Consider the following 27,407-nt stretch of genomic DNA (forward strand, 5'->3'; position numbering starts at 1 on the left):
TCCTTCTGAAACTCCTCCGTAAAACTTAAACCATCTAGTAGAGCCATGCCCGATGATGATGATAATTTAAGCTTCTTCTGACTGCTGAACACAAACAATCTCCATTGAGAAGTCTTGATAGGGAGCCTCATTGTTCTGTAATGAGAAACCCCAACGCTTCTAGATTTAGCTCGGCTCAGCTATGTTCTCCCCAAGTCCATATGCTTTAGAGGGAGCACGGAATGCCAGATGCTTATTTTTTGCCTAAACTGAAAACAGATAACGCTAAACAAACTTCGAATAGGAGGAAAGTTTGAGTTCAATCCAAGACCAAGGCAAGGCTCTTATTTCTTCTTCCAGGATCTCGGAGCTGGAAAGGCCCTCAGGGGGGCCCCACTCAAGGGCAATACCTTCACTTTACAAAGGAAGAAACTGAGGGCTGGGGAGAGGAAGTCATTTGCTCAAGGTCATATATAGGATCCTAGATTTAGAGATGAAGAGGAGCACTCAGAGGTTATCGAGTCCAATCCCCCAATTTTATAGCGGAGCAAACTGAGACTCAAGGAGGTTAAGGGTGACTTCCTACCAAAGGAAGGAAGGAAAGAAGGAAGGAAGCATTTATTAAGCATCTTTAGAAATATTATCTCATTTGATCCTCACAACAATTCTGGAAAGTGGGTGCTATTATTACCCTCATTTTCCAGATGAGGAAAATAGTTCAAATCTAGTCTCAGATATCTACTATCTGTGGGGGGCAAATCACTTAACTTTCAATAGCTTTAGGTTTACCATTTGTAAAAAGGAGAACAGCATAACATTTCCTTTCCAGGGTAGTTATGGGGATCAAATAAGATAATGTTGATAAAGCACTTAGTAGGAGCTTAGTAAATGTTCATCCCCTTACCTTATTGAAGTTCGTGTTTTGTATCTACTCGTTTTCATGTTATTCTAGATTCCCACCCCCAGGAGAATTTAAGTCCTCATAAGGATCAGTGGCTCAAAAATGGGCACCAGAAGATCTTTAAGTACCTTAAAGCAAAGTATTGAATTCCCTTCCCTGATGGGCAAATTGCTACAGCAAACTTAATTATCTTGAAATGTTACCGTGGAACAAGAAGGGGAAAAAAATCAATCGTTTCAGATAAACAATGTATAAGTCAAATAGCGAATCAGCGACAGAATTAACAGTAGATTGGGTTATCAAGTGGCCTGATAAAATGATTGCCTGATAGATGCATCATTCATTAGTACAAAACAAGAATCCATTGGGGCTGTCACTTTTATTACAGTGGCATTCTGATATTCAGAAAATATAGCAAGGAAACCATCAGCTCGGTTCCCTCTGTCATGAGCCCCTTAGAAGAATGCAGATCGGCATGATGAATGGAGAGCTGGACTGGAAGTCAGGAGGAATTGGGCATGAAACTCACCTTGGACACTTACTGTGTCTTCCTGGACAACTCATTTGACCCGTTTAGCCGCTCCATTTCCCCATATGTGATGCCAATACCTGGAGTATATATACACCCCAAGGCTTGAATGAGAGATCCTTGTAAAGCATCTTGCAAGTGGTCTGGCGTTTGTCAGTTATCACTGCTTCTACTACTGTTCTAGTTACTACAAGTCACATGGAGTGTGGAAGGGAAAGAACATTGGACTGGAGAGGCAGAAGACTGGGGTTCACGTCCTAGTTTTGGAACTTATTACCTGCATGAGCTTGGGTAAGTCCCTTCTCCTCCCTGGGCCTCAATTTCTCCAGTCTCTGAAGTCCCTTCCATTTCTAGTTGTAGGATACTAGGGGTGACCTTGGATAAATCCATTCCTCTCCCCAGGCCTCAGTTTCCCCCTCTATAAAAGGAGGGGGTTGGATTACACAGCTTCTGAGGTTCCTTCCAGTTCTAGTTGTAGGATACTAGGGATGACCTTGGATAAGTCCTTTCCTTTCCCCAGGCCTCAGTTTTCCCCTCTATAAAATGAGGGAGTTGGATTACACAGCTTCTGAGGTCCCTGCCAATTCTAGTTGTAGGATATTAGGGGTGACCTTGGATAAGTCCTTTCCTCTCCCCAGGCCTCAGTTTTCCCCTCTATAAAATGAGGGAGTTGGATTACACAGCTTCTGAGGTCCCTGCCAATTCTAGTTGTAGGATATTAGGGGTGACCTTGGATAAGTCCATTCCTCTCCCGGGGCCTGAGCTGCCTCCTCTGTAAAATGAGGGGGTTGGATTTTTCCAGTAATAGATTGCTTTCATGACCCTGCTCTGCCACTAAAATGCTCTTTCCCTCCATGAGGCTATTTGCTTATATATAAAATGAGGCACCTGGATTAAGATGATATCTAAGTTTCTTTCTTTCCATTCTAAAATCCAATGAGTCCATGAACAAATTGATTTTTTTGAAAATGACATTTATTCACATAGCTTGTGTCAGAGTGTATACATGAGATCAATAAGCTCCTTAGTGGCAGGGACCATCCTTGTATCCCCAATGTAGCACAGGGCTCTGCACATAGCTGACATTTAGTAAGTGTAGAATTCAACTGAATTTTAGGACAATTATCATACTCATCTTTGTAAAATTACTATAAGGCAAACTTGTACAATTATTCAGCTCTCTCTCTCTGGAGGAGGAAACTGATATAAGGAAAGGTTGAGGGATTTTCCCCCTAGAATTCATGGCATATCATATCCTGCTCTATCCCGGATTACATTTCACGGTTTCTTAAGCCATTCTGTGGATAAACATTCAGCTTTGCATTCTCTCATAGGCTGGGTTTCCAAAAGCAGACCAAAAGGCTACAATCCGCCCACCCGTGCCTCCCCCATGGTGGTTTGAGAAGTTCTCCTTTTCTGTACATGAAGCCCTGAGAACCGGAGGTGGAAGAAAAAAAAAACAGAGTCCCTGGAGGAGATGTGGAGCCATCTCATGTTTCACAAGCAAGGGCCGATGAAAGGCCAGATTGTTCCCCCCCTGCACCCCCAGCTGCCAGCAAGCCTGATTGAGTTGGAGATGGGAGGAGGCGTACCGAATAATCAGGATCTGGTGGTCTGCTTAGGAGGTGGTTCAAAAAAAGCTACAAATCATTGGTGTTTCAGAAGTCGTATCACTAGGGAGAAAGGAGAGAGACAGCGGAAGTGATTACGTGAATTCCCCAATATGCGACAGCTTATCTATAGGATGTTGCCTTCTACTCCTGAGGGAGAAGCGCCCGGGCAGGCAAAGGCAAAATATTCTTTGTGATGTTTCGGTACATTCTATTGACACCATTTAAATGATTCAATAAATTCTGAACATCCCCCCCCATCCCAAATTTTTCCTCACCAAAATGAGCCTTTCCTTGTAACAAAGAAAAAAAAAAACCCATAAACCAAATTCTCAGAGGTAGCATCTGACGGTATAGATGATATTCTGCCAAAGCTGGCATTCAAAGATGCCCTCTTGTCAGCCTACAAAGCTACCATGGAAGCAGTGTTGGGGAAAGCAGTGCCAGGGCAGAAAAAAAGGAAACCAGGAAAGGTGTGTGCTTGCCAGCTGGTGGGATGACTGATAACATTAGAAGCAAAGACTTCAGATGGGACCAGCACATTATCAAACTAAAGCATTCTACCATTGCGGGGGGTGGGGTGGAAAGTAGGGGGAGCGGGGCACACAATTGGCTGGAAAGCCAAACCCAGAACCCACTGATTGCTGGCTTGGTGCAAACTCGGGCATGATATATTATGCAATTGTCACCAGATTGGGGGGGGGGAGGTGTCAATCTTGGAGGGATGTTGGAAGTGGGGTACAATGAAAACCATGCTGGATTTGGAGTTAGAGGAACCGAGTTCCAAATCCAGTTCTGTCACTTATTACCTATTACCCTGTCTACTACTACTAAGATTACTGTTAAAGTCACTTCCATTCCTCTGGGCTTTAATTTTCTCAACTAATAAAAAGAGGGTGTCAGCCTAGAGGTGAGATCTCTAGAGTCTCTCAAGTCTCAGATACTATGATAGCTTTGGACTTGATATCAGAAGATGGGCCTCTCTGCATAAAATCACAGGTCAGAGCGGTGAGGGACCTTAGCAACCATTTAATGGGGTCTCCCCGGACAAGAGTGAGGCTTGAGTAAGGGAAGGACTTGAGCAAGACCTCCAAGCAAAAGAGTGGTATAACCAGGCCTAACCCCACATCTCCTGATGCTCCGTCGAGGGCCATTCGATTATTTTCAGCTTAAGTCTTTAGGGTAACTCAATGCAAAAGCAGAGATTGGGAAAAGTCACTTTACATAGGTTAGATCTGAAGTGTGAAACGCACATGCAGCCAGTTACGTGCCACCCATCCACTCCCGACTGTGGCCAGATGAAAACATAATTGGGAAATGGTTAACAAAATAAATAAAAATACAAGAGAACACAGATAATGTACTCATATGGTTTTCGAACAAAATATGTAGCTTGAGTTGGACACCACTGGGTTATGCGACCATTTTATGGCATGATAAGAGGATGGGATTGGACAAGAATATGGTCATAGAGTTTTAGGTAATTGAGTATTAGCATTCTGAGGCACCAACACAGCTTCTAATGACTTGTCTCTGGCAGGGAACACAATTTTCTCTGGCTCCATGGGAGCCTGGGAAGCAGGGATTTGGTTGAACACTGAGTACCCCATCTAGGATTTGTAAAGGGAAGCCAATAATACCTTTCAGCAGCAGCACCCACCTCAATAAAGAAGGCAGAAAGGCTGACTAACAAGGGACAAAAGATACCAATTACCAGTCATTCACTCACAAACACACCCTGTACATAGGATTAAAAATAACACGACTTCTTGGTCAGTATTGGATTTAGCTTTCTTGTCTTGAACTATATGAGATCATGGGTACTGTCAAATTTAACATACTGATGGAGTCTCACCCTCTCAAGTCCCTGCCAAGAAGGGATAGAGACTTTCTGAGAATCAAAGGAGATTATAGTAGGAAAGAATTTGGAAGGCATCCTATCTGGCCTCCCACCCAGAATTCCCTCTACATCCCTAACAGGTGGCCATTCAGTTCTCTGCGTGGAAATTTCCAGTGAAAGTGAGCTCAATATCTCCTGAGGAATACCTTTCAATTTTTGGACCGCTCCAATCGTTAAGAGTTTTTAGTATATTGAACTAAGTAAAATAGGCTTCTTTATCTCTTCCACCCACTGATGCTAGCTCCGTCTTCTGCAGCCACAGACATCTACTGCCTTTTTTCAGGTGACAACCCTTTAGATAACAGAAGATAGCTACCACATTCTCATTACGTCTTCCCTTCTCCAGGATAAACATATCCAGTGTTTTAAGCTGTCTCTCACATAACATAGCTTTCAATCCCTTCATTATCCTACCATTCTGGTTTCCTTCCTTTGACTTATAGCTTGTCAACATCCCTCTCAAAATAACAGGGCCCCAAACTTAGGGGAAATGTGACCAAAGATCCAGGAGACAAAATCAAAGTTCTGTGCTTGATCATGTCATTTTTAAAGTCTGGAATGGTTAGCTCAGTTGATTAGAACATAGTGTCCCTGAGATCAATTTTATCACTAAGCTCTCAAATGAGTTAGATTTACAGAGAAAAATAAACTCTATCCTTTCATTTGACTGATAAATAACATCATATATAACACCGGTCATCTCAGAGGTCTAGGGCCAGCTAAGTGGAGCTGCAGTGCCCAGAGTATCAGGCCTGCAGTCAGGAAGCCTCCTCTTCCTGAGTTCAAATCTGGCCTCAGACACTGACTAGTTGTGTGACCCCGGGCAAGTCACTTCACCCTGTTTGCCTCTGTTTCTTCATCTGTAAAATGAGCTGGAGAAGGCATGGCAAACCACTCCAGTATCTCTGACAAGAAAACCCCAAATGAAGTCATGAAGAGTTGGACACAACTGGAAAACAATTGAATGACAACAACAATCCTGGAGACCCAGAAAAAGTAGGGATGGCTCAGCACAAACCTATCACTTACTGCAAGAAACCCAATTCAGTACAGTATCATTAGTGATACATAGTGAGATGGATATTAAATTTGGTGTCAGACCTGGATTTAAATTCTAATGCTGCCGTGACTTAATACTAGTATAAACTTGGACAACTCAACCATTCTGGCCCTCGGCTTCCTCATCTATAAAGTTCAATGAATTAAACCAGTTGATCTTTGAAATCCCTTCCAGAGTGAGAGACTGTGACCTTTGCATTGATGAATGTCTATTCATTTTTTCATTAGTAGAAGCCATATAGGTCCATGTGGGCCATCTGTGTTATTTATTTTTAAAGGGCAGCGTACGGTTCAGATGTTCCATCGTGATGATCCAACTCTCCCCTCAAAAAAATTCGGGGAAAAACCCTTTCTTTTTCATATTTTTCAGAATAAGAAGAGGGACAGTAAGAGAAGTTTAATATATAGTTTTACTGTGGATCCAGGAAAATTCACACCTTCACCTATTCCTCGTCTATAGTAAAACCTCCATTAAGGAGGATGGTTGCATTCGTACAGAGGCAGAAGTAACACAGGAGACAAAGGGAAGAGTTTAAAGAACTAGAAAAGTTACTTCTGGAGAGTAATTTGGTACTAAGCCCAAAGGGCAAAGTTTAAGAAACCCTGTTCGAGATGACCTCTAAGGTCCCTTCTACTTTAAATTTACGACCCAAGATCTGAGACTCTCATAGTAGGGGGAAAGAAAGGGGTAGATCGAGGTTAGGAGAGATAGGAAAGAAGCAAGAAGGGGAAGAAGTCTGACAGGAAGAAGCCTGGGGAGCAAGTAGACTGGCATTCAGGGCAGGTGGTCTGGCCTTCAGATCCCAGAAAAAGCTAGTGAGGGAGTAGTCAAAGGCTGTCCTGAGTAGCTACTAATCTTACAATCTGAGGAGGAGGCAACACGCAAATACATATAAAATATCTACAGGATAAATGGGAAATAATTAAGAAAGGGAAAAAGTACTTGAATTAAGAGAGGTCAGGAAAGGCTTCTTGTAAAAGATAGGATTTAGTTGAGACTTAAAGAAGCTAGGGAAGTCAGTAGGTGAAGTTGGGGAGAGAAACCATACAGGATATGGGGAACAGTCAGAAAAAAATGTTCAGAAGCAAGAGATGGAATTGTCTTGTTCGGGCAACAGCCAGGAAGTTGGTGTCAATAAGGAGACCCTGGAGCTGATTGAGTAGGGGAGTCACAGGGTCAGATCTGAACTGAAGAAAAATGACTTTGGCAGCAGTGTGTAGGGATCTAAGGAAGCTGGGAAGAGAGAACCGGGCAGGAGAAGATTAGACATATTGAGTTTAAGATGTCCCCAGGATACCCATTTTAGAATTTCTAATGGGCAATTTGCGAAGTGGGACTGAAGCTTGGGGGAGAGGCTGGGGCTGGAGATGTAGACCTATAAGTTGTTTGCCACAGAGATGATAGTTAAACCCAAGGGATCTGATGCAGTCCCCGAGAGAGAGAACAGAAGGAGAAGAAAAGAGAGCCCAGGATACAACCTTGACTAGAGAGGTCAAGTAACATCAGTTGTAAGTGCTAAGATCCACCCCCCGGGTCATCTCTTTGCTATTTCCACTGTACTAGAATTGCAGAGAGACTGATTTAAGCTAAAAAAAAAACAAACAAACAAACAAACAAAACAAAACCCGCCTAACAGTTGGAGTGAAAACAGGCTACTTCTGGAGGCCTTCAGATGGAGGTTGTACTAGCCCTCATCATACAGAGACTTTGCAGAAAGGATTCCTGAACAGATGTGTGTTAGACTAGATGGCCTCTGAGATATTATGACTATAAGGAGACATTGGGTTGAAAGCTGTTTGGAGGGATGGGATTTGGTTTGGTCCGATCACTTTAAAAAAACCCTAAATTGAGGAAAGGAAAGAAAGAGATACAAAAAAAGGATATCAGACTGTGGGATATTAAAGCAGAGGGAAATGGAGGCAGGCACAGAGCCACAGGAGAGCTAAGAGCAGGAAGGAAATGACAGAATATAGCATTCTATGTCTCGACAAATCCCTGCAGGCCACTCTTGCCTCATCGCTAAACTGTAAACTCCTTGAGGACAGGCGCTGTCTTTTTCATATTTGTGTACAGGGCACATAGGAAACCCTTAATAAATGTTTATTGACTGAGTGACCTAAAACTCCAGTTTAGGAACTGGAGCCTCCCATTTCGATGGCTTGCCAGTTGGAATGCCAAGAAGCCTAACTTTGACTCTTTTGCTGATGTGAAGTTAGCCATTCAGAATAACAAGTCCTAATTTTTGGGTAAAACCCATGGCAAGAGATGGTACTGGGTGAGAAAGGCTCCAGTTCTAAAAACTCTAAAGGGGACCATTTTTCCATCAGCAAAAAGTCTTTTCATTTTGACTTGGCCCTTTGGTAAAGATCTAGTAAGTGACATGGGACAACTAGGTGAAGACTGGCTGAGAATCTCTAGGACCACCATCTAGCCTTTGTAATAGTTACAAAGACATGGGGAAAACTAGCTAATTGAATGACTTCTTAGGATTGTAGGGTAATATTTTGAATATAGTCACACTGTAACAGGAAATATTCTGAAATTAAATTAACCAGTAAAGGAGCCTAATTATATTCTAAGCTTAATGTGAGGCAACAGTGTGAGGCGGATGCTAAGAAAGCTAATGCAATTAGCATTAATGCATTAATAGAAGCATCGCCCGGAACAATGGAGATAATAATCCCTCTGCTGATCACATCCAGAGTTTCGTGTTCAATTTGGGATATCAAACGTTAAGAAGAACTTTGACAAAGAAGAAATCATTTATTATCCAGAGAAGGGCAACTATGAAGGTTATGAAAGCCCTGCCAAGAAGAGATAAAGGAACTGGAAGAGACTTTAAGAGAGGATATGGTAGCTGTCATTGTCATATCTGACAGATGGTTACACAGAAGAGCCCCTGTAGTGCAACAATCACCTTCTCGTAGAGAGTTGTAGATAAGAGCCAGAGAACTTGGGTTCAAATCTCAGCTCTGCTATTGGTTAAGTGGATGACCTTTAAAGTATCTTCTAGTCTTTAAGTCTTTGGTCCTACACTAGAAGCTATGGTAAGGCAGATTCATAGTCAGTAGTTAGTAGTCTGACTATTTGGACATTCTAACAAACATTAAGTGCCTGTGTGTAAAACACTGTGCTAGAGATATTAAGAGTAAAAACAGGGGCAGTTAGATGGCACTATAGTGAGTAGAACACCAGCCCTGGAGTCCATCCTCCTCATCCATGCCTCAGACACGTAATAATTCCTAGCTGTGTGATCCTGGGCATGTTGCTTAATCCCAAATTGTCTCAGCAAAAAATAAAAAATAAAAAAAAAGAAGAGAAAGGAAAAAGAAAAGAATAAAAATAATTTAATCTATATATTCAAGTGGTTTCTATTCCAAAGACAAAACTGGCAAGTATAGGAGATCCTTGCATCAGATGTTTAGTAAATCTATACTTCTGATGTAGCAATCAACAATGGCATAGTAGAAAGGAGGCTGGATTTGGTATTAGTGCACCTGGGTTCAAGAACTGACTCTGGGGCAGCTAGGTGGCACAGTGGATGGAGCACCAGCCCTGAAGTCAGGAGGAACTGAGTTCAAATCCGGTCTTAGACACTTAACACTTCCTAGCTGTACGATACTGGCAAGTCACTTAAGCCCAGTTGACTCAGGAAAAAAAAACCCAAAAAACCTGACTTTGCTACTAACTACATATAGATGCCCTTCACCAATCACTAAACCTCTAGGCAAGAAATTCTTCATCAGTAATATGGCCAGGGTGGACTAAATTCCAATTTCTTAAATTGTGGTTTGTGATCACATATGGGATCTAGTAACTGAATGTGAGGATCATGAAATTGTGATTTATTATCAGCAAATGTCTGATTTGTATACCTGTTTTATATGCATATATACCCAAGATCGTATAAAAATCTCTCAGGCGAAAAAGGGTCATGAGGGAAAAAGTTAAAGAAGTCCTGAACATCCAAGGTCACTTCTAGCTCTAAACCTATGATCCTAGGTTTATATGATTATGAGACACTGGATTGAAAACTGGGGGAGGGAGGGGATGATTTGGTATGATCACTTTTAAAAGAAGAGAGATAGTATGGTCTCTTGTACTAGATTTCTTTAGGCTGAAGGCCATCACTGAGCAATAAGCATTTATTAAGCACTTATTATATGCTTGGCCCTGTGCTAAGCGCTGAGGATATAAAAAGAGGCAAAAGACAGTGCTTATCTTCAATCTTCACAATCTAATGGAGGAGACAACAAGCAAACAAATATATACAAAGCTATCTATATAGGTGACAGAGGCTATAGTGTGCCCAGCATGGAGTCAGGAAGAGTCATCTTCCTGAGTTCAAATCTGGCCTCAGACACTTACAAGTCACTTAATCCTGTTTGCCTCAGTCTTTGCATCTATAAATCTATAAAATCTATAAAATGAGCTGTAATATCTTTGCCAAGAAAACCCTAAGTGGGGTCACTGAGAGTTGGACATCACTAAGAGTTGGACATCACTGAAAGGACTATATAACAACAGCAAAATCTATATATGGGATAAACGGGAAATAATTAGCAGAGGGAAGGCACTAGAAGTAAGAGGGATTGAGGAAGACTTCCTGTAAAAGATGAGATTTTAACTGGGACTTAAAGGAAGCCAGGGAGTTTGGATGGAGTAGAGAAGGGAAAATGTCCCAGGCATGAAGGATAAAATAACTAGAACCAAGAAATGGAGAATCTTGTACATGGAGTAGCTAGTATCACTGCATGAAAGAGAACATGGCAGGGAGCAAGATATAAGAAGACTGGAAAGATAGGAGGGGCTGGCTTATAAAAGGCTTTCCATGTACGAGACTATTTTGTATTTGATCCTGGAGACAATAGGGAGCCACTGGAGTTTACCGAGCAGAGGAGTGACATGCTTGGATCTGTTCTGGGAAAATCACTTTGATGACTGAATGAAGGATGGTTTTAAGTGTGGAGACAATTGAGGCAGGCAAAATCACAGCAGGCTACTGCAATAATCTAGGCATGAGGTAATAAGAAGCTATATAGTACAGTGCTGACAGTATCAGAAAGGGGCAGATTCAAGAGATGTTGCCAAGGATCCAGCAAAAGAGATTGAGAAGGTGTAATCAGGCAGGAGGAGGAGCAGGAAACAGTGGCGTTCTGAAACCTAGAGATTAATCCACAATGTTAAAGGCTGCAGAGAGGCCAAGGAAGACATGGACTGAGAAAGGGCCATTAGATTTGACAATTAAGAGATCATAAGTAACTTTCAAGAGGGTAATTTTGGTGGAATAAAGTCAGAAATTGAACTGTAAGGGGTTAAGGAGAGAGTGAGAGGAGAGAAAGTAGAAGTATCTATCATAGACAGTCTTTTTTTCAAGGAGTTTGGCTACAAAGGGCAGAAGAGATATAGGAAGCTAGTGAGTAGGGATGGAAGGATCAAGCAAGAGTTCTTCCAGGATGAGGGACATATTGGCATGTTTGCAGGAAGAAATGAGCCAGTAGACAGGGAGAGCCTGAAAATAAGTGAAAGAGTGAAGATGGCAGAGGGGACAATTGGTTGGAGGAGACAGGATGGAATGAAACTTCTTGAATAAGTAGAGGGGTTAGCCTTGATACAGAGTAAAGTCACTTCATCATGTGAAGTGTCACTGATGAAGGTGGAGATAGTAACAGAAAGCATGAATGATAGGAGATAAGGAAGAGGGGAGGACGAGGGAATGCATTGTAAATGACCTTAATTTTTTCTGTAAAATATGAAGCAAAAACAAGAGAACTGTTCGGTTCTGCACACATATATTGTATCTAGAATACACTGTGACATATTTAACATATATAGGACTGCTTGCCATCTAGGGGAGGGGGGTGGAGGGAGGGAAGGGAAAAGTTGGAACAGAAGTGAGTGCAAGGGATAATGTTGTAAAAAATTACCCAGGCATGGGCTCTGTCAATAAAAAGTTATAATTATTAAAAAAAAAGAAAGAAAGAAAGAAAAAGTGGTATGCAACAGAAGAATACACTGTTTATAAATTTTTATATGCAGTAAAAAAAGATATGAAACAAAGTTTTCAACACAAAGAGAAAGCGAGAGAGAAAGAGCGAGAGAGAGCAAGAGAGCCTAAAAATATTAAAATTCTAATCTAGAAAATTAAGTTTTCCAAAAAATAAAAAAATCATTTGGGTCTCAAGGAACACTGGCCCATGTGTTAGGATTCTTAAGGGTAACTCAATAATATTTCATTCTCTTTTAAGAAGTTCTTGCCCTAAGAACTGGAAACTGAGTGGATGCCCAGCAGTTGGGGAATGGCTGAATAAGTGATGGTATTTGAATGTTAGGGAATATTATTGTTCTATAAGAAACAATCAGCAGGAGGATTTCAAAGAGGCCTGGAGAGACTTGCATGAACTGATGCTGAGTGAAGTGAGTAGAACCAGGAGATCATTATACACAGTAACAAGATTATACAATGATCAATCTGTTTAACATGGTTCTTAACAACAATGAGGTGATTCAGGCCAGTTTCAACAGACTCATGATGGAGAGAGCCATCTACATCCAAAGAGAGAACTATGGAGACTGCATGTGGATCACAACATAGTATTTGTACCTTTGTTGTTGTTGTTTGCTGGATTTTTGTTTTTTTTGCTTTTTTTCCCCCTTTTTGATCTGATTTTTCTTGTGCAGCATGATAATTGCGAAAATATGTCTAGAAGAACTGCACGTGTTTAACATATATTGGATTACTTGCCCTCTAAGGGGGGAGGTGAGGGAAGGGAGGGAGAAAAATTTTAGAACACAAGGTTTTACAAGGCTGAATGTTGAAAACTATGGATATATTTTGAGGGAAAAAAGTTCTTGCCCTTGAGGACATGATTTTGCTCTTGTTTTGTATCAAAAAATCTCTCACATAGTAAGCACTTACCGTTTGCCATTGAGTTGACTAAATATAAGTAATTTAACAAAATGGTCAAGAATGCAAATTAAACCAACCACGGTGTTTCTTTTTCCCTTCACAACATTTCCATAATGTGCTAATTTGTAGTTTTATTATTTCTTCCATTCCACTGATGCTAAATTGCAACCTCTTTCACCCTTTACTAGGCAGCCTTCATGAATGTCTGTGGCACTCCCAAAAAATCAACATTTGGGGGCCAACCTTCTGGTTCTGACTTTTTCTCAACTGTTAGCCCTAGGATACTAAACATACAGGCTTATCACCAGATCCATACACAAAACTCTTCCAACTAGGTCATAACTTCCAGAGCTTCTAGTACATTGGTACAGCCCTTCTAGAACCCAGGGCTCCCCTCCATGCCACGAGGCATGGACTTTAGGAGGACGACTTTAGTGGAGGTCTCCTTGGAAGAGTCAGAATAAAAATGAAAAGTCTAGTTAGGTTCCTTTGCTGGATTATTTAATTTCAGACTATTTCCCTACAAAGCACAAAATCACAGGCTACCCTCTGTGACTGTTTCAAGTCATGACCTTCAGTTTTAAGCTTGTTTCCTGGAGAGCCACCAAGGGAGAAGACCCAGGCCAAGAAATAAATGAAATTTTAGAAGAGGGATCCACTCCACCCCTTCCTTATAGCCATAGGATAATTATTTCAAAAAGTTTTCTTGCTGGCCGTTGGCTTTTTGAGTATTAGATAAGATTTTCCATTGCTGCCACAGGAAAAAAAATTGCAGATTTGAGTTGTTTTTCCCAGGGTCCTTTTAGACAATGCCCACACCACAAATGTACCTTAAGTCTTATATCTTATGAGCTGATGAATAGATGTGTTTTTTTTTAATTGGCGTGTGCTTTGCTGCAAGGAGAGCAGGTGATTAACATGCAAATCCGAAGAAAATAATTTATTCACACAAAACAAGAAAGCAGAGGGAAATTAGCATTCCCTTTCTGAATAAATCATGCATAATTCAAAAGACAGAGGACACTATGGCTGAGAAAGAACAAAATGAGTTCCACATTGCTGGAAAGGATCAGAGCCTTGACTTCTGTGGGCGTGACCCTCCCTAACCGCTTCAAGCATCTTCTTAAAGGGTTCAGAGGTTTATGACCAGCATGACGTTCGTTCCGCTTGCAAAGACAGAGGCAGCACTTTAGGGCCCCAAATTGCAGTCTGATCACATACTGAAAGGCTGACTCTGGGCAACTATTTTACCAATTTGTGTTGCTGTCAGTTAAGCCACAAAGATCTCCAATTTCACATATACAGCTATCAGTCAACTTACAGGATCCAGCTAATCGTATGGATGCATTTATTTAGTGCTTTTGAGACCATATGGCCATTAATTATCCTGCCACCAGGATAGTAAAAACAAATTTCCAAGCTGCCTATATGATTTTCTTTTGGCTCCCTCTACCTAGAACTTATAGACAACAGTGAAAACCAAGCCTATTTTTAACCTTGGCTGAAAAATCATTGGAAAATCATCTGTGATATAAGAAGACATGGTGTAGCAATGGAGGAGGCAAGGCTGGACCGCATTTTCACCAGAATTCTTAGCTTCATTTAGCATGGTCTGCCCTTTTCAAAATTAAAAGCTTTGATTACTTGGTAGTGAATTTTACATGGATGGGACCTCTTTAAGCCCAGGTTCCAAAAGCTAAAATACTGAAATGTAAGGTCAGGGAAAATAGCAATGACTTTTTCTTTCTATAATATATTGTTACAGAGAGACCCTTATGTAAAGGACCTGCAGATGTGCCTATAGGATAAGACTTTTAGTCATTTTAAGAGATTAGACATGTTGTTATTAAGAGTCCAAAGGTCCTAATAATTCAAGAACATGGGTCCAAGATTAGTACAGGCTTAGACTGTGTTTTAAAGATTTGATTAAATTCATCCCAGGTCAAATTATCTGGTGGCACATTGTTACTTACATATATATAGATCCTCCCTCTCAACTGCCTTCCTTTAATTTAAGAAAACTGTCTAGAAACTAAAGCCATTTATAGTCATATAAAAAAAAAGCTCTAAATCACTTGATTAGAGAAATGTAAATTAAAACAACTCTGAGGTACCCATCTCACATCTCCCAGATTGCCTAAGATGACAGGAAAAGATAATGAAGGGGATGTGGGAAAACTGGGACACTAATGTACTGTTGATGGCTTTGTAAAATGATCCAACCATTCTGGAGAGCAATGTGGAGATATGCCCAAAGGGCTATCAAACTGTGTATACCCTTTGATCCAGCGGTGTCTCTACTGGGTCTGCATCCCAAGAAAATCATAAAAGAGTTTTTAGGACCCACCTGTACAAAAAATTTTATAGCAGCTCTTTGTGATAGCAAAGAACTAGAAAAGGAATGGATGCCTACCAAATGGGGAATGGCTGAACAAGTTGTGGTACATGAAGGTAATGGAATATTATTGTTTTATAAAAATTGGTGAACAAGCTGATTTGAGAAAGGCCTGGAAAGATTTACATGAATTGATGCTGAGTGAAACAAGCAGAACCAGGAATACATCATACACAATAACAGCAAGAATGTGTGATGACCAACTATGAAAGACTTGGTTCTTCTTCTCAGTGGTGCAGTGATCCAAAATAATCCCAATAGACTTTGGACAGAAAGTGCTTTGTTGTTTTTCCCAGAAAAAGAATATTAATCGAGTTCACTTCTTTTTTCTGTTTTTTTAATCTCTCTCATGGTTTTTCCATTTTGCTCTGATTTTCCTCTCCCAACATGATTTATAAAGCAATGTGTATTAAAAAAATAAACTTACTACAATAAAAAAAAAGAAAAAAGAAAACTGTTTAATAACTAGAGTTATCAAACAGTGGACTAGAAGTCTTGCGAAGGAGTTCATCATTGGAAGCAGCCCTCTGACTGAACATTTGTAAGGGGCACTGTAATGGGGTGGCAAGGCTGGACTAAATGTCAATCTAAGTTCTATTTAAGATTCCCCAGTGTTTTGTCTTTTTATTCATCTACTTTTATATACTAGGATACCTAAATTCTAGAATTTATGATCAGAAGTCTTTCAAATATCAACCTGGGGGGTGCCTAGGCATTGCACCCCAGCATGTCATGGTACTGAAAATACTCATTAAAATCCTTTTTCACTGATATGAAGAGGCAGAAACAAAAAGACAACATTCTTGGGGTACCTTCTTTTCTTAGGGGGAAAAAAAACTATTCAACCAAAAAAAACCAAAACCACTTAGTATAGCTTTGTAACTTATCAGCTCTGAATCTGGGAAATGGCACTTTTTTTTTTTTTGCTGAGACAATTGGAGTTAAATGACTTGCCCAGAGTCACACAGCTAGGAAGTATTGAGTGTCTGAGGTCAGATTTGAACTCAGGACCTTCTGACTTTAGGGCTGATGCCCTAAAATGACACATTTTTAAAAGATCCAGTATCATCGTTTGTACAAATCAAAGCCATGGACAAAAATCTGAAATTTTTTGGCTCACAGTGACTAAGCTCTAGTCATGGCTCCCTGAAGAGAAATACTGCTTAAAAAACCAACTCTACAAATTGAAATTCTACTTTCACAAGGGGAGTGATGGAGTTCTTATAAATACACATGGACACAAGTGTACATAGACCTACATATGCATGTGTCTAGATAAAGAGAAAGATATGGATATGTGGATATATGTATACATATTTTATTTTTTTGAGTGATAGAATTCCAGTGTCATTTTTGAGGATGGCATATTTGGGAGAAACAGCTCACAGCCTCAGACTCAGGATACCAGGGTTTAAGTCTCCCTTCTGATATTGGTGATGCTACTTAACCTCTCAATGTCTCAATCAACTCTTTAGATTACAAGTGGCTCTCAAACAGTAGCTGATCTGCATTAATAGAAGGCATTTCCTCACCAGGAGTTCCTTATACCAGCGAAATTACAGGTCCAAACAAAATAAAAACACATTTTTGGACGATATGGCAATTTAAGGGTCACAGAGCTGTTTTCTTCTTTTCCGAATTTCACATATGAAACCTTTCATGAAATGGGGCAAATTTATGTGAAAATTCAGATAAGGAGAATTTGGAGATCTCGATTCTTTGCTAGATTGCATGGGTGACTATAAATTTAATACAAACATTTTAGCAACTAACCATTTCTCTGCTTTGATATGAAAGAAAAACATAAAACAAACAGCTCAGTTACAATAATGGCAAAAGTGAATTTCTCAAGCTGGCTTATAAGATTTCTCCGAGAGAAGTCTGGTAACAAAGACGAACAGATTTTTTTAAGCCAAGAAGTATTACACCAAGAAAGAACTTTGGAAGGCACGTTTCTCTTTCATTTTAATTTTTATTAGCATTTTGAAAACTAGCATAAATACAACAGAAAGAGGACACAGCAACACATACACAGCACAACTAGCTCTTGTTCTTGCATCTTTTAAGATGAGTTCTAGGTTAGACAATAAGAGACTCATTCAGGAAAAAATGAGACAAGCAAAGTCAAACCCCCCAGAATCAGTCTTCCCTACAGAAGAATGATGTGACAGGTCTTTGGCATGTTTAAGATAAACTACAGCCTTACCACACGCAAAAGGAACCAACCACAAAAACAGCATGGAAAAGTTAAGCAATTCTTTGGGGTTGAATACCAAGAGAGGGAAAGAAAGTCTTTTATAGAGAGAAAAACAAGCTCCTTCCATTACATAAGCTCAAAAGGCAACAGTTGCAATGATTAATCAAGAATGAAAAGCCAATAACAGTATTCACAAATGCCACACCAAGCATACTGTAGTGAGTTACGTTATTCTAGTATATGATATAGAAGTCTAAACTAACTTGAAGAGAGTGAACAGTTGTCTGAGTTAAGCAGGGCTATGATTACCAAAGCAAACCCTTTCCTAGAGGGGTCCAATTATTGGTACCCCCTACATATATAAGTACATACTAATGTATTACTTAGCATATGAATTTATACAAGATTTCTGATAGCAGTGTTTTCCCCCTGAAAGTTCACTTCATCTGTCTTCAGTGGTTTTTCTTTTGGAACATACTATCCTCACCCAGAGTCTGTGCAAATGCATCATTGCTGTAGAACCTTTTCTGTCTTTGTTGACTGACAACTTTTTTTTTGGGGGGGGGGAAGCTGAGGATAAGGTACAGAATTGCTACCACATCCAGTCGCAGTAAAATCCCTCTAACCTCTTTTTCTTTCTCTAATAAGCCTAAGATCTAGGGAATAAAGAAGCTAAAGCGTAACTAAGATTATACCACCAGTCCCACTGACTCACAGCTGTTCATCAGGAGAATTCTATTCCCTTCTCAGAAGTCGATCATGATGAATGGTGCATACTTGGGAGTGTGTGGTGATATTTATCCATAGACCGAGACAATCTCTTACGGAGAAGGCCTTCAAGGCTTTTGCAACACAGTCCTCTGTACCTGTGTCTTTTCCCATTTGAGAATACAGCTAAATCACTGCTCTAGTATCTCCTTTGAAAAGGAAATGTGTTTTATAAGGACTGTTCTTAACTGATTAACTAAGTCCATTTCAATCTACTCTCTACTTAAAATTGGAAAATTCCCTTTCTAAATTTACACAGTATGCTAACTATCCCCAATTGTTTAAAGCACTTATTTCAGGTTTTAAAACTTAACACTCTGCTAGGGCTATTCTATTTCTAATTTTTTTTTAATCCCTTAAAAGATTTTTAGATAGCAAAACAGTTGGAGTTAAAAAAAATATATTTACAGTTATTTAGGGAGTAAAAGAAAGTAGGTAAGTCTGACAGAAAATCTACTACATGTAGGAACCATATTTAATCAAATCAGCAGTCATAATTAGAAATAAAAAGGAATTTACAAAAATGCATAAGGCTACAACTAAGCAACACTGACTTTTCCTTCACATCTAAATATAAAATTGATCAAGATAAAACACAAGTTGAATACTGGCCCAAAGCCCCAATTAAGCATTTTGCTTTTGCTATTCATTTAGGATTTTTTCCTCCTTCTACTATCCCTTTCTCTTCCCAAAACAAAGCAAATATCTCTGGATTCCTGTGTAAAACAGACAATCATAAGATTAGTATGTTATAATAAGCATACTTCAAAAAATAGCTGTTGATAGCTTGGTTATGTTTCTTTTTTAAGTGAAGGCTAGCAATTACTGAAACTATTAAGAACTAGTGTGGGCACAAAGTGTCATTTTCAAACATCAGTTTGTGATACTGTTTTAACAATTATACTTTATCAGAACTCACTATTCCCATAAATAAACAGCGCTTTCAATTATTGAAAAAAATTAATCAAGGGGCAACATAGATATATATATTAGCAGCTTAAAAGATGTATGTTTATCGCTTCAACATACTACTTTTTTAGAAGATATTTTTCGAAAGATTACTATGTTGAATTTAAGCTTATCCTCAGGAACTAGATGTGGAAGTTCTCTAGAATAACAATACTTCTGGATATTCCTAAGGGGAAAAATATAAGAGAGGAAATAGCCCAAATCGCGCGATACAATTCTATATTATTGCTCCAACTGGATTTTTCTCTCCAACAGAAAAACAAATCTTGGAGTGATGAATCACTTAGATGAAAGCTCAGCTACAGAGATAAATGGAGAGCCCGAGTCAGAGGGTGACACAGGAGAGTCGGTGGTAGTGCTGACTTTAGCTGGTGAGTTACAAGAAGATCCAGCACTGCTGTGGTTTCCATCAAGAGCATCTGAAGACAGACTGGGAGAAGAAAAGGCCACCCATTGTAAACAGAAATCAAGAGATTTGAATGTGCATTTCGTAGGGGGAAAAGTGCAAATGACCACAGACCAATTACAGCAAAAAAGTGATGATAGTTACAGTTTCAGGATACCAGTTGGACAATAAAGTTAAGAGTAAGAAAGAACAGTTCTCTTTTTCTCACTGAAGTAGGTTTACTGGGATTCAAATGGGATAGAAGTATATTTTTTTCTCAGGTGTGCATAACCATACGTCTTCCATGTACCATATAGTAATCTATTCCTATGGTCACATTTTCAAAAAACACACCCGTTATATAAACAGTCTTACATGTACACATGCCTGAGAACATCAATTAACTATACAGACTAATCAATAAATCTATTTGAGAATAGCTTGCTAACATCTATAAAGAAATGTGCCAAATAAAACCATGCAATACATACCTTAACGAATATTGGAAACCCAAAGTTAAATTGCTTACCATGTATCAGGAGCCGATGGCACATCAGGTGAAAGCAGATTACTACTGGTTCCTTGAAAAAATCTCTTTGGTTGATCTTCATTTTCTATTTCACCTATGAAAAAAACACAGTGGCAAAGCCAGCTTTAAAGAACTTAAGGCTGAGGGGATAGGGGAGGAGGGGTATGTGTGTATTTTCACCCCAAAGAGTGTATTGATAGAACTTTATGGTCACTTGAATAAAAGTTAAGCTATCTAATGCTTAGAGCATTCCATTGCTGGAAGAACCTTTGTGCACAGGCAGGATTATACAATCCTCTAGAACCAAAGGCCATATTTTTTTTGTTTAAGCATTCATATGGATAGATTCTCTTAACTCTTCCTTGGAAAGATTATTATGTATCTTGGAGGGTTTGAATTTAACGCATCTCTCCAGACACGACTTTCACCATTTAAGGAAAGCCAGTCTTCTATGCACTAAACACCCTGGGAAAAAAATCTAACTTCAGAAAAGGTCTCACAGTTTTCTTTTTTCTTTTTTTAATCTAATTTTTGTCTCAATTACATGTAAACAAAAATTTAAATTAAAAAAAAATTAAGTTCCAAATTCTCTCCTTTCCTCTTTCAAACTATTTGATATAATTATACATGTACAGTCATGCAAAACATTTTCACATTAGCCATGTTGGAAAAAAAAAATATCGACCAAAAAAACTTAACCATGAATAATAAAGTTAAAAAAAAAAAGTATGTTTCATTTTGAATTCATATGTCATGAGTTTTCTGGAAGTGGATAACATTTTTGCCCTAAGTCTTTCAGAATTATTTTGGATGACTGTATTGCTGAGAATAACTAAGTTATTCACAGTTGACCATCATACAATATTGCAGTTACTGTGTACAATGTTCTCCTGGCTTTTCTCATTTCACTCTGCATCAGTTCATGTCAGTCTTCCCAGGTTTTTCTTAAAAGTATCCTGGCTCATCATTTTGTATGACACAAAAAAGCGTTCCATCATAATCATATACCACAATTTATTTAGCCATTCCCCAACTGATGGACCAAGAATTTCCAATTCTTTGCCATCACAAAAAGTTGCCATAAATATTTTGTGGCTATAAGTCTATTCCTTTTTGTTTTTTCTTTCTTTGGGAAGCAGGTCTAATACTGGTATTGCTAAGTCAAAGTTTGACAATTTGATACCCCTTTGGGCATAGTTCCAAATTGTTCTCCAGAATGGTTGAATTAGTTCACAACTCTACCAATAGTGCATTAATGTTTCTCTTTTTCCACATCCTCTCCAAATTTATCATTTATAATAAGTGTGAGGTGGTAACCATTTTTTTTAGTAACATAGTCATTTCCCCCCAAAAGTATTTTATTTTTCCAAATACATGTAAAGATAATTTTTAACATTCATTTTTGTAAAATTCCCTCCCTTCCTTACCTCTCCCCTCCCCAAGACAGCAAGCCATCTGATATCACAGTTTTCTTTAGTAAGACAACCTTTCTAAGCCAACCAGCCAAACTGCTTGTGACTGTCTCTTTAAGTCCAGATTCTTTTGCCTTATTCTCAGAGAAAATGATCAACTGCCATTTATCTGTAAACTTTGTTATGCTTTGGATCGTCTTGCTTAGAGTTACTCTTCACCTTGTAAGGTTTTCTTGTTTAGCTTAAGAGCACTAACTTCTTTAGCCTTGCCTGCCATCACCCAGTTTGTTCTTGGTAGCCTTTTTTTCTACTTTTTTTTTTTGGATTGCAGGCATGCTCTTAAGTGATTGAGTTAAAAGAGAATGGTCACTTCTGTAACAGGTAAAAGCAGCTTTTATGTTTTGCTAATCATGCTAAAATATAAGCTAATTATGTTTTGTCCAAAGTGACAAAACCTCAATCTCCTAAAAGGGCAAAAGATTTCAACTAAGCTAGTGTACAAAATTTTGAACTTGAGCATATCTTTAATATATTAAAAAGATTCCAAGTGCTCTACTACCCCTGGACTTACTGCTTTTGCATGACACTGGCTTACATATCTTAAGTTATGGGCAGTCTTATTTTAAAATTTTTTTTTAAAGGCCCTGCTCCACAGCTCAGTCTTCAATAATTGGAGAGCAATTACAAAGAAATACATATGTTTTGGTTTAATTAAATATGCTATGCTGGAAGCCTGTCATAGTAATTAGTCCAAAATGTATTATGTCTGTGAGAAGAAAGCATGCTGTGGTTCTGTTCTCTCCTTCTTGACCCCTTCTATTCTTCCATTTTCACCATCCTACTCCAAGCAAATTAAATTTCTTTCGAAATATGCAATTCATTTTAATTACTAATCAAGTAGAAAAGAACAAAGTCAAATGGAGATGGGATGAGATGTGGCAAGACTGGCTCAAAAATCACCCTCTTGCTTACGTCATCATCCCAATACCTACCATCCTCCTTCCTTTCATCCCACCTTTTTTAAAACTAAGAATAAAAACAAACACTACAACCTCAACTATTTAAAAATTTAATATTATTCATATTATTCATAATATTATTAATATTATTAATTATTAATATTATTCATATTATTCTTCACTGGAAGAAAAATCACTAAAATACTCATTGAAAATACTCATTGAAAATACTCATTGAACTAAGTTGTCTAAATTGAAAAGCATTTTTATCATAATACTTTTATCATAATACTATCATAATACTTCCAGTAACTGTCATACATGGTCAGTGAAAACCACTATTTGATAATGATTTAGTGAGACTATATGTGAAATTACTTGTAATGGGAAAGTTCTATATAAGTTCAAGCTACTACTTAGAGTACATATTAAGAAAGTACAATTTTATAAGCTCTCTTTCCCAAACTCCCATGGAACCACAGTACCTTTTCTCTTTATGGGTCCAAGCACACTCGGTCTGATACAGTTGATAGGACTCTGACTCCTCCTGCTGATGTGATATGAATCATATTTGTCATTACCATGCCTCTATGTATACATCAATAGTTGTGATCATAAGTCTACAACATTAGCAGAGCAAAGCCATTACTACTCTCAGAAAAGGATTTGAACAACTAGGTCTAGCTGGCACAACTTATTAGACCAGAAAACGTGGTCACAAAATGTAGATTTCAGAAGTCAGACCCAACTTCTCTCCAGTCCCAAGTGTACAGCAGAAGAAGCTTCTAATTGTTCTGTCCTAATTCTGAGTGAGAATAGGAACAGCACAGTAGCAAACATATTTCTAATTCTGCTCACCAGCCAGGAAAATTTTCCTAAATTTGGACAAATTAGTGGAAAGCTATGCAGTCTTAGCTGTGACTCTGCCTTAATTCACAGGGCTATTATAGACCAAGAGGTACATAGAGGCAGCATGGGCTTGGAATCAGGAAGACTTAAGGGGCTCAAATCTCACCTTTGACAGTTATAAGGTATAAGACCCTGGGCAATCACTTATAAGTAAAGTGACTTTATGCAATTTACAAGTACTTATCTAGAAAATAAAATGCCAGCAGTCTGGATTTGGGGGAAGTCCTGGCCCATTCAGTTTTGTATTAAACACTGACTTTTTCACATATCTGTTAGCAGCTACAGGAGAAGCTCATATAGTTTTCACAGCCTTAGGACTTTAATTTTCAGTTTTGGTTTGTAGAAGGAGGTCCTATATCAGAAGTTAGATGTTCATGAAATCATAGATCCTTTGCATATTTGCATGTTTACAGGTAGATGAGTGGGTACACTTGTATCTGGAAAATTATATTTGTGAATCAATATGTACCAAAGGGGAGATTTCATGTGTACAAATATGGATAAATTCAACTGGCTATTTCATTGTATGTGAAATGTTGACTTAAAAAGAGTTTTAGCTCAGTTATGAAAAGATACAACCTATGTTTACTAGGTCCAGAAAAAAAAACTCAGAAAGAAAAAGATAACTATTTCAGTTAGAATCAACTTGGTATTCTCATATAATGTGAACTTACGTGGTAAAACGTCTAGTCGGGCTGGGAATAGGACTAGGGGGCATCCCATTGCTGGCAACAAAAGTCTGTAATGAAGGCGAATAGCATTGCTAAAAAACAAAAACAAAACCAAAATGCAACAGAGTTAAAAAGAAGAAGAAGAAATGCCGTTTTCCAAATCACATATACCACAGTAAGAGAAGGTGTTCAGAATTGAGAGCATAAGTTTTCCTAAGTGTCACCTTAGCCTTTGTTTTCCCCCAGAGCCTCATACAGTGTATTGGACAGAGCAGATGCTTAAAAGACACATTTTATTGGCTCACTGGATGAATAATCGGTACATATGGTCAAGCTTCATTCTCTTACCTTTCCAATTCCCCTGGTAGGTGAAGGAGCAGGAGAAACTGGAATAAAATCAACACGCCTTGGGGATGATGACTTCTCTCCATCGTTATCATTCTAGGTAAATGGAACAGTAGGTAATTATATCACTGATAGTTGAACCTAGGTGACAGCAATGAGGAAATATTGGATTGTAGATGCTGCTGCTAGGAAGAAGCAACTATCACTTTCACTGTTTGGAAAGAGCTCAGAATTTCTACCAACTCTACACCATGGCAAGGAACCCCAAAAGCAGTTCCATTGACAGGTGATATACCTTATGTTTTGGGAGAACCAGTTACGTGGAATTAAATGGATTCCCCAAAATTTCCAGTAGCTATATTGTAGTTCCAAATGAGCTGGTACTGCAAAATGTCAAGGTACTGGAGAAAAGGGGAATATTACCTTTCCCTAATCACATTCCCTAATGTGAGTGGAGATGATACTGAAAATAATACTGTTAAAAAAATGATCATAGAAGAAATAGTTGAAACTGGGTACTAGTGGGAAAACAGGAACAATGGCATCTCCTTACATTAAAAATAAATACCAAAATGACAAGTATCAGCTCTAAAAGATGTTCTCAGAAAAACCTAGAAAGACTTACATGAACTGGTATGAAGTGAAATGAGCAGAACCAGGAGAACATTGTATATAGTAATAATAACACTGCATGATGATCTACTGTGAATCACTTAGCTATTCTCAGCAATACAATGATCTAAGAATTCTGAATCTTTTTCAATTGAAGAGTATATGCTAAAATAATGGTGGGGATATATGTATTATGGATATAACAGAAAATAAAATTTTCACGAAATTCACTATCTGTGGCTTTAAAATTCAATAGTTAGTAAATTAGGGAGAGAAAATAAGAATTTATATTGTTTTATCACCTAAGAATTCTGAGTAGACTTTTTTGAAGCCTATCATTGAGACCAAGGAGTGAGTGTTCCATAACTAAAGTGATGGCTTGTTTCAGACAGTTATTTATTTTGAACTCAACTCTTAAAAAGTAGAGAGTAACCTCATAAGCTAAGCCATACAACATTTCTTCTTGAAAGCCTTTTAAGTTACCGTAAATGGGAAGCACATCTCATCCTAATTTTTCATCAAAGGGTATTCAAGGTTTTGAAATAAGGAAGCAGAAAATAGGGAAGAATGACATCTTGGTAAGTACAAACTTTTAAAAATTTATGCAAAAGTGAAATATAAATACTTTACCAAAGTTAGACTTTCTTCCCATGTCTGGCTTATTTGCATTGCAGTCTGAACTTCTCTAAAAAAAAAAAAGAAAGAAAAGGAAAAAAAAATCACCCTTGGCCATTTTTAAAAATAAAATAAAGATGGGATACAAATATACCTGGAAATAAGATACTAAATCCTAAGACACTTTCAATTAAATGTAATATACTCACCGTTCGTGCACAGTTTCTCTGTTTAGCATATCCATCCCTTCTTCCTGAAGGACAAGAAAAATGACCCCACTAAATACATTGAATCTTTGCCTGGTTTTATTTAATATTTGATAAAATCTCATCTTTTTTTCCCACTGTGCTAGAGAGAAAGAGACCTTGAACAAGTATGACTGTTATTGCTTAACATTCAGACTTGTACCAAAATACCCATTTAAAAAGTATCATGGAAAGCTTTTTGAAAGGGTAAAACAGTGAGAACATGAACAAAAGTTGAGAGGTAGGAATAAACTTTATGTGTTCAAGAGCAGAAGAGACTGATCTGCAAGGACTTAAAGGTCTCTACTGTCATGTAGTGAGAAATAAGGTTAAACAGACAAGGCGGAGTCAGATTATGAAGGACTTTGAATGCCAGAAGAGGAGTTTGGATCTTACTCAGTAGGTAACAACAGGCAGCCACTAGTATTTGTTGAGCAGGATAGTTATGTTTGCAGAGTGGCTAGAGTGCCAAGCTTGGACTCATCTTTGTGAGTTCAAATCTGGTCTCAGACATTTATTAGCTGTGTGACTCTCGGCAAGTCACTTCCCTCAGGTTCTCACCAGTAAAATGAGGTGGAGAAGGAAATGACAAACCATTCCAGTCTCTTCACCAAGAAAACCTCAAAGGGGGGGTCACAAAGAATCTGACATAACAGAAAACAAGTGAACAGCAATAATAAGTTACATTAGCAATGAGGTTATTTTAGAAAGATTTCTCTAGTGCTAGAATGCAGGAGGACCTGGGTTCAAATCTGGCCTTAGACACTTAACACTTCCTAGCTGTGTGACCCTAGGCAAGTCACTTAATCCCAATTGCCCCAGCTCCCCCCACCCAAAAAAATCCTTAAAATGTTCCTATCAAAAACTGTGAAATTTTCAATCATTCACAATGAACACTTAAAATACTTGATGGTATGATACTTATACCATCTTACCTTATAAAGCACTTTACAAATTTCCTAGTTATATATTCCAACCAATTCTCCTAAGAGCCCTGAGCTAAACAGGTCAGATGTTATCTCCATTACACAGATAAGAAAAGTGAGGTTCAGAAAAGGTTAAGTGACTTGTCAAAGTATAGATTAGAAGCCAGTTCTTTTGACTGTCAGTTCAGAGCTTTTACTACCATGTTACAATTTTCTGTGCAATTTAAAATACACACACCCCAAAAGTAAAATCCAAAGAAAGGAGTACAAGGTGCAACTTCAGGGCTAATTGTAGAAGGAAAGAAACACTCATAAAACACATCTTAGCCAAGGCTTTAGAATGGCTCCTTACAATATAATTTCTGGATGTCTGTCTGCAATTAGCACAATTTATCTCAGACAGATTCAGTTCATAAAGTCACTTTGTCACTGACTCAAAAGAATGAAAATTTCAAGAGTCTGAAGGGACGCTGGAGGCAATCTAATCCAAATGGTATCTTACTAAGCATCTCCATGATCAAGAACATGCTTAAGAAGACCTCTAGAGAGAATGAACGCAAGACCTCTGGCAGCTCCTTTTA

At 38.5% G+C, this 27,407-nt stretch overlaps 1 protein-coding gene across 7 annotated transcripts in view; it reads right to left on the reverse strand.

Annotated features, from left to right (window-relative positions):
* Positions 1-2,376: 2,376 nt before the first annotated feature.
* LOC127542942 (PPP2R1A-PPP2R2A-interacting phosphatase regulator 1-like) overlaps positions 2,377-27,407 on the reverse strand; it is a 38,287-nt gene continuing 13,256 nt past the window's right edge. For 6 of the 7 annotated variants that reach the window (XM_051968889.1, XM_051968887.1, XM_051968885.1 and 3 more), the window contains 7 exons: positions 25,865-25,908; positions 25,671-25,725; positions 24,432-24,524; positions 24,087-24,175; positions 22,989-23,053; positions 20,133-20,226; positions 17,237-19,648 (listed from right to left, as the gene is read on the reverse strand). In XM_051968889.1, coding sequence (XP_051824849.1) covers positions 19,498-19,648; positions 20,133-20,226; positions 22,989-23,053; positions 24,087-24,175; positions 24,432-24,524; positions 25,671-25,725; positions 25,865-25,908 — 591 coding nt within the window. In that variant the 3' untranslated portion in view covers positions 17,237-19,497. Of the gene's footprint in view, positions 3,083-17,236; positions 19,649-20,132; positions 20,227-22,988; positions 23,054-24,086; positions 24,176-24,431; positions 24,525-25,670; positions 25,726-25,864; positions 25,909-27,407 lie in introns of those variants that run through there. The other variant, XM_051968891.1, reaches the window with a different exon arrangement.

The sequence above is a fragment of the Antechinus flavipes genome, chromosome X, assembly GCF_016432865.1.
Source record: "Antechinus flavipes isolate AdamAnt ecotype Samford, QLD, Australia chromosome X, AdamAnt_v2, whole genome shotgun sequence".
In the NCBI taxonomy this organism is placed as follows: Eukaryota; Metazoa; Chordata; class Mammalia; order Dasyuromorphia; family Dasyuridae; genus Antechinus; species Antechinus flavipes.